General features: G+C 31.9%; 1 protein-coding gene across 1 annotated transcript in view; it reads left to right on the forward strand.

Annotated features, from left to right (window-relative positions):
• LOC134697893 (interferon-induced very large GTPase 1-like) overlaps positions 1 to 13,196 on the forward strand; it is a 36,802-nt gene that overhangs the window by 2,398 nt on the left and 21,208 nt on the right. Inside the window, exons 2-3 of the mRNA XM_063560180.1 lie at positions 11,433 to 11,490; positions 12,496 to 12,771. Coding sequence (XP_063416250.1) covers positions 11,433 to 11,490; positions 12,496 to 12,771 — 334 coding nt within the window. The remainder of the gene's footprint in view (positions 1 to 11,432; positions 11,491 to 12,495; positions 12,772 to 13,196) is intronic.

Consider the following 13,196-nt stretch of genomic DNA (forward strand, 5'->3'; position numbering starts at 1 on the left):
TCGTTGGTTGACGTGTTACACATTTGTTTTTCATTCATTTTTATATAAATTAGTCCGCTAGTTTTCTCTTTTAAAGTGTTTCGCATTTGTCTTTTTAAGGCCTTAAATAGAAGACTATGCGGTATGGGCTATGCTCATACGTTGACCTACATGTAGCTATAGTTGTTAATTTCTATGTCTTTTGGGTATAGCTCTTGTAGAGAGTTGTTTCATTCGCAACCATTCCACATCTTCGTTTATATATATTCTTCGTTTATATATATATATAAGCTTGCAATTTTCATTTTAGTAAACCTGGAACAAAAGGGAACGCAATTTTTAAATAGTTCAAAGGAGAATAAGATACCGTAACCAAAATCATATCTTTACTTGAAAACGAACGTAATGTAAACATTATAGTTTGTATTACATATGTGTGAACAATGAACATGTTTGCCTCTCCTTGTCATCATGATGACCATTTTTCGTAAATTATAACTTGTAAAATATAAAGAATATATATACAAAGCAAAAAAGTAAATTAATAAATTATTCACACTATTAAACATTCAAACAAGATTTATATATAGTCGCCATCCATATCAGCACATACAACAAGTTACGATTATCACTGATAAGTTACTAGTATCATCATGACCAAGTTACGACTATCTAATAATCAGGTTGCGATTATCATATCAAATAAAATTCTTGGAGTTACGACGACCTTCCGTAAAATTTCGATGGCTATATTACATTTTGTATTTCTGTAACAAAGCCACATATGATACTAAGAACACACAGACACAGCAATATCGTGAATATCAACATATATAGCGTCTAAGTAATTCTTGGAATCAACATATGAACTCGGAAAAATAAGAAGGAGACAATTTCACTTAGTACTTGTTTTCGGCTCCGCCATTTTGTTGTTGTTGTTGTGTATCTTTCCTCCACTGTTTGGAGAACTGTATGAATACTCAGCACTACATATATATATATGCACTGTCCCACAATTACTACAAAACTAAAAAGAAGTCTATATACACTAAGAGCGGGATGGTTTCTACTGTGTTTCAATCACTCAATAATTTTAAAGTTATGATAAATGTCAATGATATGCAGGCAAGTAATTTAAGCACATTACTTGTAGTGAATGTCCAGAGCGGTACTACGTGCAATATGGAGGGCATAACATAATCCTCTACTAATACATTCCAGTCTATTGTAAAATTGAGGTAGCACTAGGTGACTAGACGAACAATCCAGTATGATCTGTGTAAGCTGAATTGGTTCCCATGTTGGGATCGTCGTAAGTGCAATTCCAATGATAAGTTTAACACCAGTTATTGTTATTTCTCACTTTTTTGTTTGTATGTTAATTGATATTGAAACAATTATGTGCTTCAAAAAACATAAAACAATTGGCTGGATGGCGTCGGTGGTTTTATGCTGAAACAGAAGTCTCGAATTCGTTCTCCTCTTCTTGTTTAGACATACAGGTAAGTAATAAATCGAAGTAACCACATGACTAAGCCAGCTCAATATTAAAAGGAGATATTATAATATTTGAATGGTGATCCAGGTGTTGTGAAATATACAATCAATAAATTATGAGGGTCTTTATGTGTGCCACATGATTTGAAAAAAAAACCCACACAATTTATTTTCATGGTGAATAGTCATACTCACAATTTATATCGGTAATTTTAAGCATAATTATGGGGCCACCATTTGATTTTTATAGGGGGGGGGGGGGGGGCTAGGATGAAAAATTTTGTCCTGCATTTTTTTAGCTGTAATCTCTGTCCTGCCTTTTTATTTTTCACTCTGTTCGGTTTTGCCTTTTTTTTAGTTTAGTTTTACCTAAATTGTCATCCTGACTTTTTTTTTGCAAGTGTCTCATCCTGCTCTATTTTTTTTACTCAAAACTCCTGTCCTGCCTATTTTTTTCAAATTACATCCTAGCTCCCCCCCCCCCCCTAAAAAATCAAATGGTAGCTCCCTTAATAGAATATAATTTTGTTCGTTTACCAATTCATAAATATGTGTACTTAGTTAAAAAACTTTGTCGTAAAAATATAATTGAAACTTTATATAAAATATAATTTAAAAAATCGTCTGTTGATAGTATCAAGTCGAAATCATTGTTAGGGTTACTTGAACTTATTCACCCCTTTTTTATTTTAGAAAATTAAGCAGATATTTTTGTAGTGTTTTAAATTTTGGTAATGACTGTGTTGATGCTGCATTTCATATGAGGGTCATGGTGGAATTTGCAGAATAGAGCATAATGATGTCAAGTTTTCACATCAGGGTATTTAGGAAATAAGGGACCTACCATTTGATTTTAAGGTGGGGGTGAGGAGGGGATGGGGGCTAGGATGAAATGTTTTGTCCTGCATTGCTTTTAGTTATTATCTCTGTCCTATATTTCTTCACTCTATTCAGTCATGCCTTTTTCTTTTTTACCATTACTTTATCCTGACATTTTTTTTATTAATTTATCCTGACTTTTGTTACATAAATTGTCGTCTTGCCTTTTTTCGCCAAGATGTTATCCTGCTTCTCAAAACTCCTGTTCTAAGTTTTTTTTCAAAATTTATCCTAGAGCCCCCTTGAAATCAAATGGTAGCTTCCTAACATAATTTATTATATTTTAGTATTTGACTTATGTTTTTTGATCGATCTCATGGAGGTTTCTCTCATTTAGTTTGCATGTATCAATTTGCGATTTTTTTTCAAGAATCAAGATTAAATTGATTTTCTAAATCACTCCAGGTTTACTTAAAGGGGAATACAATTACAAATATACACAATAAGTAATATTTTAACAGTAATTTTAAAAACTACATCATGGGAACGACTATATGACTTCAAAGGGAGTTTATGGTTTTTTCCTAAAATAAAATTCTGATGAAATTGTTTTTTTTTGTGGTATTAAAAGCAGATAACAAAAAAACCCACCCCAACTAGATTGTTGAATCCAGATTTTATATAAAATTTCGGGAATAAATGATTTGATTGATAGCGTCGAAAAAGAAAAAAAAATGTTTCTGACTAAAAAACATACTTTTGAAGTTAAATGGTTGCTTCCTCATATTAAAAATCAGTTTTTTTTTTAATTTAACAATGAATCTTTTAATATACACATTGTGACTTGGACGAAGAGCTTTCTCATTGGCACTCATACCAGATCTTCTTATATCTATGTATACTATACTATACAAACATATAATAGAAACTCACCTCCGTATGATAGAAAAGCATCGTATAATAGAAAAGCATCGTATGGTAGAAAAGCCCCATCGTATAATAAAAAAGCACCATCTTATAATAGAAAAACACCATCTTATAATAGAAAAGCACCATCGTAAAATAGAAAAGCACCTTCGTATGATAAGTCTAGTCAATATAGATGAAAAATGTGGCCAACCTCAAAAAAATTGCAACAGAATTATTTTTGGTATTTTTCAATTCTAAAAGGCTTTCTTTGTAACATACTCAAAGTCTACCAAAATATCTGAGTGGGAAAATGGATTTTTTGGGTGAAAAATAGCAAAATTTGACAAAAATAGCGAAAAACTGGGAAAAGCTTGCTTAGCATTCATTATTGATGATAAACATTTCAAATAAAAAGTTTTAAAACAGGTTATACAGTGTTTATAAAATGAAATTATAATTTTTTTATTTTTTTTTGTATAAGCATGAAATTTTAGGTGAAAACATCTGATTTTTGTTGGAATTTGAGATTTACAATGCGTGAATTTATTACAAACCGAACAGCAAAAATATAAATATTGGTAAAAGAGGTTCATTTGATAGTTTAAAAAAGACATAAACCTTTATTTTAACCATTCCAAAACTTTAGAGCAATAATTAATTTGGTAAATGGTGATTTTGGGCAAAATATAGCAAAATCATCAAAAAATCGTTAAAAAATGGAAAAACACAAATTTGGAATTTTAATTGTTTTTAAATCTCTCTAAAAAAAGAAAAAATCAAATTTTAATAGAATAATAATCAGATCAAACAGAATTCATAGTTGAACAAATTTGAAAATAGCTGATTTTGGGTGAAAAAAGCTAAATTGGGCCCAAAATTTTCAAAAACTGGGAAAAACTGATAAAATTCATAGTTTTTCAGAAATCAATTAAGATGTTAGTGAAAATTAATTTATATTCTTTATATGAAAAAGTGCAATGCTTAAATTCATACTATGTTAACCAACAAGTGACTTTAAGGATGTTTGCTTGTCATGTTTTGGAATTTTTGTCAGATTTCGAAATACTCTGGTTTTATCCATTTGAATGCCTTAAAAAAAAATTGCCCATCGACCCCCATTTTTCTTTTTATAAATCATTTACATGCATAATTATAAGCCATTTGTTATAAAAGTCTTATAAAATCTATTTTATTTTTTATTAGTTTTTGAGAACTTTAACTAGCTATGAAAAATCAAGAGAGAACATTTTCCCGCCAAAATTCTAATGGCTAATATCTCAAAAACAACCACATTTTTGCTATTTTGATTCCTCAATTAATCCACTATCAATATATACTAGTGTTATTGAAAGCTATTTATTTTGAAACTGAGACGTATTGACAATGCATAATGAGAAGTAAACAGTCTCATTGACCAAAACTGATCATGATTTAAAAGTAAATGACAAGATACACGGAAACATTCTTTTTAGAGATTATTCCATAATTTTCTGTATACAACAAATATCTGTTCATCAGTTAAGTCAGATTCAGCAATGGGAACAGAACTAGAACGATTCAAACCACAACATTCACCGCATCCTACCGAACACTTTTGAAGACCATTTTGTCTAGACACATCATTTAGTGTTGCAGTTTTGCCTACAGTTGCATCTTATAATGGTAAAACTTTTATCAGGTGCAGGAGGAAGTTCCATCAAAATTGGATAAAGTTTTCCACGACAAATTTCCCAACCATAGTCTGCATGGTCTGTAGGATCTAAGTCAACTTCTTATTACATCCATTTTTGGCACTGATTATACACTCAAACTCAAAGACTGTGAAATTGCCCTGAATCGGATGCCTCTTCTCCTGCTTTGATGGTATCTGCTTTAATGAAGCCTTATCCATGAAAACTTGATCTTGTTTGTTAAGTTTTTTTAATGAAAGTCCTTTGCCTATTCCAAAAAGCCTAGATGATGAGTTACAAAAGTGGGACGAAAGATACCAAAGGGACAGTCAAACTCATAAATCTAAAACAAACTGACAACGCCATGGCTAAAAATGAAAAAGACAAACAGACAAACAATAGTACACATGACACAACATAGAAAACTAAAGAATAAACAACACGAACCCCACCAAAAACTAGGGGTGATCTCAGGTGCTCCGGAAGGGTAAGCAAATCCTGCTCCACATGTGGCACCTGTTGTGTTGCTTATGTGATAACAAATCCGGTAAATAGTCTAATTCGGTAGGTCACATTCATGAAAGGAAAGGGGATGGATTGTAGTTACGACGTAAGGAACATATCTGATTTCATTTGTGAAACGGTTATTCCATAACGGCCAACCAACTCGTGATGGCGTCCGTAAAATTTACGAAGGGATGATTTCAATTTCACCATTTGCAACTCTTTGTTTAATAGCTTCCTCGTGAGCAGCAACCCTCTATCAAGAAAATCATGATAGGAAATGCAAGCACGGGAATATCGTATCAATTGAGAGATATATACCCCGTATGCAGGTGCTACTGGAATGTTGCTACTTAGAAATGGAAAGTTCACAATTGGAAAGCTGAAATCATCTCTTTTGTCGTAAAGTTTTGTTTTTAACCAACCAGACAACCTGTTATAGAATGCAAAAAGAGCAACAAATTACAAACATCCTCCCAAAGAAATCCTTTAGACTGTTCTATGTTCCATATTTTCATTTTTTCAGATTTAAAAAATGACCTGTTTGCACTGTTGATTGACGAGGAATAAGTACAGTAACACTAATAGATCTGTATCTTCACCATTTACTATGACTACTTTAGACAAAGCACAAGATGTGGTTTGTTCAAACTGTTTGACATGAAAAGTTCTGTTTTAGTTTTGCAAGTCATAGATGAGGTGAAATTGATGTTCTTCAAAATAATGCCTTTTGTTCTACGTAAATGTGTAATATCTTTAATTGAAGGAAGTTCTTGATAACTTTCAAAAACAATTACAGGGTCTTTGTTTGTTTAATGTCTCCAAATGATATAACATGCGTCCAATGAAGTCGTTGCAATATGCATCCACCGTCAAGGACATAGTGAAGACCCTCACCATATATTCATATATGCTTTTAGAAAGTCTGAATCTGACTTTGACTTAGCTTTGGCTGCCAATGTTGTTGATTGGTATGACTTCTTGAAGCTTTAACTCTATTTTTTTCGTATGTCATCGATTCTAACGTTTTATTTCAAAAACTTACTGGTTTTTTTCAACGTAAATAGCAGGCTCTGCCTTAAAAACTGTTTCAATATTTCTAAGTGAAACATAATTGGAAAAATATTTTTTTTCACTAAGGTACTCAAGAATTGCAAGAGTTTCTACCCTGTCTCGTTCTTTCCTTGTACGGTTAGCTTCCTCGTGCTTATCACTAGTCCAGTATGCAACACCAGTGAGATCTTGCATGGCACTGTTTTAGTCTACACAAGCTGGCATTGATAGTATTCATTGTGATTGTTGGGATTCATCCATTCCTCTGCCTCAGGTTAGACCTCCATAAGATTTGACACTTCTCATCAAGATCTGTTCTATAGTCAGATCTGTAGAAAACAGTCTGTAAATGTGTGTACTATGTAGTATTGATGATCTATTATCCAAAGGAACTTTTCAGGTCAAACAGTTAAAACAAACAAGTTCTTATTAACGTGCTTTGTGACAAGCTAAAGCATAATAACATTAAATGTAAGATTGCAATTGATGATGCAGATCTTCTTATTGTGCAAACAGCATTGTCTTTAGAATTCATAGTAAATGGTGAAGATAAGGATCTATTAGTGCTACTGTACTTATTCATCATATGGTCCGAGACCACAATTATTTCGTAGTGCATTTCTTTTAGAACATGTGTTGTACTACTTTTGAGACAAACTATATCAAAATTATAGAAAACTTCATCTTCATCTTCATCTCAAAATATGGACAATTGTATGTTTAGGGCGTCAACAATTTTTTGACAGCTTCTGAAGTGCTAAATTTTCACCTTTTTCAGCTAGACCAATTCACTACTTTCCTTGAAAAATCTGGACCCAAATTTTTTTACAGTGACTGTGTAATTTCAACCACCTACTTACAATATGAGGCATTAAACATGGGGAAATAAATTTGGAAGGGGTATAAAAATTTGGCAAGTAACCACTGTCAACACTGTCTTGGACAATGTTAATCAAAAGTGCAAACAGGTTAGGTATTTTTAAATATGAAATAATGAAAATATGGAACAAAGAACAGTCTATTAAAGGATTCTTTGGGAGGATGTTTGTAATTTGTTGCTCTTTTTGCATTCTATAACAGGTTGTTACTCATCATCTAGGCTTTTTGGAATAGGCAAAGGACTTCCATTAAAAAAACTTAATCACAAATATCAAGATGAAGGCTTCATTAAAGCAGATACCATCTAAGCAGGAGAAGAAGCGCTAACATGTTTATATGGAGGAATTGACATTTTTGTCTGGAGAAAATTAAAATCCATAGTTATTACTAGAAACACATTGGTTCAGGTGAAAAGTTTACCACCAACATCAGATACAGGGCAATTTCATAGCATTCGAGTGTATTATCAGAAGAAGTTGACATACATCCTACAGATTATGGTTGGGAAATCAAAATTGGAAAACTTTATCCAATTTTGATGGCACTTCCACAGACCTGATAAGCTTCTTACACTAGTAGATGCAACTATAAACAAAACTATGACACCAAACCATGAGTCTGTCGAAAAAATGGTTTCTGAAAAATATGAATAGAAGTTTTTTCCTGTTTTTGACGATTTTTAGACAAATTTAGCTGTTTTCACCTAAAATCAGTTATTTTTACTATTTGTTTTACAATGAATTTTGTTTGATCTAATTATAATTATATCAAGATTTTCATTTTCTATTTTGGAGTGATTCAAAAGCAGTTAAAACTCCAAATTGGTGTATTTCCAATTTTTTACGATTTTTGATTGATTTTGCTATATTTTACCCAAAATCATAATTTTCACAATAAGGAATTGCTGTAAAGTTTTGGAATGATTAAAATAATGGTGTTTGTTATTATTGGAAAATTAAATGAACTACTTTTACCATTTTTATCTTTTTCCTGTCTGTTTTTGGTAATCAATTCACGCTATGTGAATCTCAAATTCCAACAAAAATCGGATGTTTTCACCTAAAATTCCATGTTTATTAAAAAAACACCTATTTTTTATTATTTTGTTCCGTTAACACTGTATAAAATGTTGTTAAACTTTTGATTTGAAATGATTATCATAAAAAATGAATGTTTAACAAGCTTTTCCCTGTTTTTAGCTATTTTTGACAAATTTTGCTATTTTTCACCCAAAAAAATCCATGTTCCCACTCAGATATCTTGGTAGACTTTTAGTATGTTACAAAGAAAGCCATTTGGAATTGAAAAATACAAAAACAAATTCTGTTGCAATTTTTTTGAGGTCAAATGCTATTTTGACTAATATAAGCATACGGTTATATCACGCATCATTTTTAATTTTTGAGTGCCTCTTAATTAATGGTACCACAATAATTCCCATTTAAAGTAGAAAAAAATCCTACACCTCCCCATTGCCCTCCCGCTCCCCTATACAAGAATAATTATACAAAGACAAAAATATAAATTAGTGATATGAAAGTATTTAATTTCAAAACGCGTTTTCTTTTACTTTACGATCTGCTTTTGTTCAAAAGCGAAATAAAACCTTTACCAACACTTGAATTGTTAACCTTTGTTAAGCATATCGAATCCTTTATCTCTTTTAATTTACTTATCAAAAGATTTTCTATAGGTTTATTCAAGATAGATAGACACAAACCAAACAGGTAGACCTATTACATTGAGGACTTTTATTCTGTGACAATTAGTTCATTAAAAACACAATATGTTAAGTTAGCATTATTTTTCAATTGTATTATAAAAAAATCATGCAGCGGTATTGCTTTGTTCCAGCAATTTATTTATCATTTCTACTGACAGTTTATTTCAATTTTTATATAGAAAAAAAATGTACTGAATTGCTGCTTAGTATGGAACACGAAGCAAACACCTAAGCAGAGTCTAAGGTAAGCAAATACGTTTTTTTAAAGTATAAAACTGATCAAAAGAAAGTAAACACGAATGGTAGTACTCAATCATGTCGTACTCAATCATGTCAATACGTACATTTCATCTACACAAAGACTCACTACAGATAAAAATTTCCTCTTAGTTTCGGGTAATCTATTATATTTTTACAGTAAATTTAGTAAAAATACTTAATCAATGATTATTCATGCCAGCAAAGAAGTGCTTACTAACTAAAAGGCACATTTAAGCAATACAGTGAAAATCAAGAAAACGTTTCATTGCGTGACTATATGTTGCTTGACACTTATCTGGCTAATGTAACCACGTATTTATACATATGAAACTAAAGTGAAACAAAATAGAAATCTTAGCAATTATCAATTTCGGTGAACTTTGAAATGTTGGATTAATCAGACTTTTTCCATACGACTCTATAGCAAGTTGCGGGAAAACCGCTTTGTGTTTATTAATTTTTTATACGCCAGAATTTTGGAATTTTGGGTCCTCAATGCTCTTCAACTTTGTATTTATTTTGCTTTTTCATCTATTTTGATCTGAGCGTCACTGATGAGTCTTCTGTAGACGAAACGCGCGTCTGGCGTATAAAATTATAGTCCTGGTACTTTTGATAACTTTTTACACCACTGGGTCGATGCCACTGCTGGTGGACGTTTCGTCCCCGAGGGTATCACCAGCCCAGTAGTCAGCACTTCGGTGTTGACATGAATATCAATTATATGGTCTTTTTTTTTATAAATTTTCTGTTTACAAAACTTTGAATTTTTCGAAAAACTAAGGATTTTCTTACCCCAGGAGTAGATTACCATAGCCGTATTTGGCACAATTTTTTGGAATTTTGGGTCCTCAATGCTCTTCAACTTTGTATTTATTTGGCTTTTTCATCTATTTTGATCTGAGCGTCACTGATGAGTCTTATGTAGACGAAACGCGCGTCTGGCGTATAAATTTGTTATTGACATGAAACTGACATCTGGTCCACATTTTACAAGATGACTTGGACCAAATTATTAAGTTTTCTGATGTTACTATTTAATAGTGTGTCAGTGATTGTCTAAACAAAAGGTTTAATTGTGTCTATCCTTTAGAGATCCTCTTTGAGCAAATAAATTACGCAATGACATTCGAAACCATTGCCAATACTAGTTTAGATTAAAAAAAAATGAAACTACTATATGTTTTGAGTCCATTGTTTGAAATTACTTTATATTGAAATTTCACAAACCAAAACATAGACCTTACTTATGCATGAACAATTTTTAAACTACATATAGTATATCATTGTTCGTTGAAACAAACACATTACTATATTTATATGTATTGATTTTACAAATTGAATAACATTAACCTTTTTCATTTGATAGCTATTACCAGAGATTTTGTAAAAGTTATATGAAGCGAGCATTTTTGTAATGCCAAGGAAATTATGAAACGAATGCATGCATATAAACGTTTCCACTTTTACAAACCTTTACCGTATTACAGACAAATAATATTGCATTCAGTGATTATGATCGCAAGCTAATTTGTATTTGAGAGATTGTATCCAAAGATCGTATTGATAAACAGCCAAACTAGAAGCAATTGCAAATTAAGGGAATTGCTAAAGCCAAGTAAAAATGTTTTTTTTTTTTTATATTTTCCATGCGTTGCCGTTTGCAGACTTCACTTAATATTCAAATTTCAGTTTTAAAGTAATCTGGTTCGTTTAGCTTTTTGAGAACACCTCTATAGACGTCCTTTTGTTGCATGGTTTGTATTCTTATGCTGCGTCCACACGTAATTCGACCTGGCTTCGCATTAACTAATTCGAATTAGTTTGATTCACATTCAAAACGTTTTACGCTCAAAACTAAATTTTAATTCAAATTACAATACGTGTCAAATTCGCTAAAAAACTGTCTGAACGACGTTAACTTTTTATTCGTAACAAAAAAGAAAAGCCGCATTTCCAATGCAAAATGGATAATGCAATTTAGCCAAAAAAGAAGAGTTTGTGAACGCGACTATCAAATTCAATTCGAATTAAATGAACGTGTGAACAAGGCATCAAGGGACAGACCCCTAGATACGTACCAACGTTTACAGATATTTTTTTAATTCATTATGATTCAATGTGCCACTTATTTTCAGGAACAGAAAATGGACAAAGCAGATGAACAGATCGAAAGAAGTAAAACGCAACACAGAGGTTATTGTTCTTATTTTACATTGCAATGTTATGGCATTTTAATTTGTTACAGTGAATCGAGTGAATATTCATATAAACACCAGGAGATATTTGATTAATATTACACTATCTCGGTATGTTCGTCAGAGCCAATTACACTTCACTTCCTTTTTTAGCGCTTGTAACTACATTTACCGATTACCGTTTTGTTAATTTTTTAAGATATTGCGCTAATATTTTGTTTATGTATAAGAAAATGACTTTCGAATCGAGTTTGCATTTTCGTCAAGTTGACCAACCTTTCATGTTATAAATGACATTGAACACAGTAGGACATTGATTTAATCTTTCACATCTAAGTAAAATAGTATTCAAACAAAGTTATCGACAATGCATGAACATATCAATCGACTTTTTGGTACATTGATTTTACAGGCACTCGTCTCAGATTTTTTCCCACTATATACCTCTATATATAACGTTAAAGGTATATAGGAAAACACATTTCTGAAACGAGTGCATGTGATTGATTTATAATATAACTTGTTAACCGAGGTTCCGTTCTGTTCAGGTTTACCGAATTTCGATAGAATATTGGACTTGTTACTTTCTTGAGAACTGTTTATATCTGAAAGTTTTCTTGTTCGAAGCTCGGAACTAGCTTTTGATTGAGAAAGGTTAAACGGCATATAACGAAATCGAATTTGGGTTACACTTCTTTTGACCAGTTAACACTACACTGAATAAAATCATCATAAAACGTGATATACATATACCAACATAGGTCATTATTCCAAACCGTAAAATAATAATTGTTTCCGTAAAACTGCACATCTTTGTTCAGGCTAAGAAAAGACTATGGTATAAGAAAATATTTTAGTTCTCTGCTATTGCTGCAATCTCTAGAAGAAAACAAACTTCTCATGCTACCTTCGGGTTGATAATTCGCCATGGTAGAGACAGATCAATATTCACATTCTATAAAATTACATCTCCTTTATCTATTCTATATTTTTTATGTAAAAGTTTTACAGGACGACTACTTACAAGAAGTAGCTGAAAGTCTTTTGAACGACTGGTGGCGAACTGTTTTAATTCTAAGCATTCCATATCATGATATAAAAGCTATCGAGAACAGGTTAAAACAACACGTCGAAAGACAAGCATTTGAGGGACTTATTCTTTGGAAAAAGAAGAGGTTGCTAGAGAAGTTGGACGAAAATGCCATGATAGATGAGTTGATAAATGCCCTAAAAAAAGTTAAAAGAGAAGATCTTGTATTCACGATATCAACGGATAGAGGTATGTTTATTTAAAGGATGACTGTCACATATTTTCTTCCAATAAAGAAATAACATAAAAAATGTGGTGCACTCTGAATAGCCGCAAAGCAAGTTAATCAAAGGTTTGCACCAGAATTATATGCCCACGGTACAAAGTTCCATCGGTTATAATGTTTTTGATCTATGTGTCTGTCCATCAGTCAGTCCGACCGTATGTCAGTCCTGTTTTTGTAATATCAGCTTCTGTGAAATCTCACTACAGAAGTTCATGAATCTTTTGGAGATAACGAGGACATAATAAATTATGTGCTTATCAACAGGAAATCCTTTTTTTTAAGGAGTTCAGCCACTTTGAATTTTGCCCAAAATAGTTCACTGCAGCTAGCAGTTTATGGGAACAACTTCTCTGAAACTAAACAACGAATTGTGATAAAAGAGACATAC

The sequence above is a fragment of the Mytilus trossulus genome, chromosome 14, assembly GCF_036588685.1.
Source record: "Mytilus trossulus isolate FHL-02 chromosome 14, PNRI_Mtr1.1.1.hap1, whole genome shotgun sequence".
NCBI classification, from domain to species: Eukaryota; Metazoa; Mollusca; class Bivalvia; order Mytilida; family Mytilidae; genus Mytilus; species Mytilus trossulus.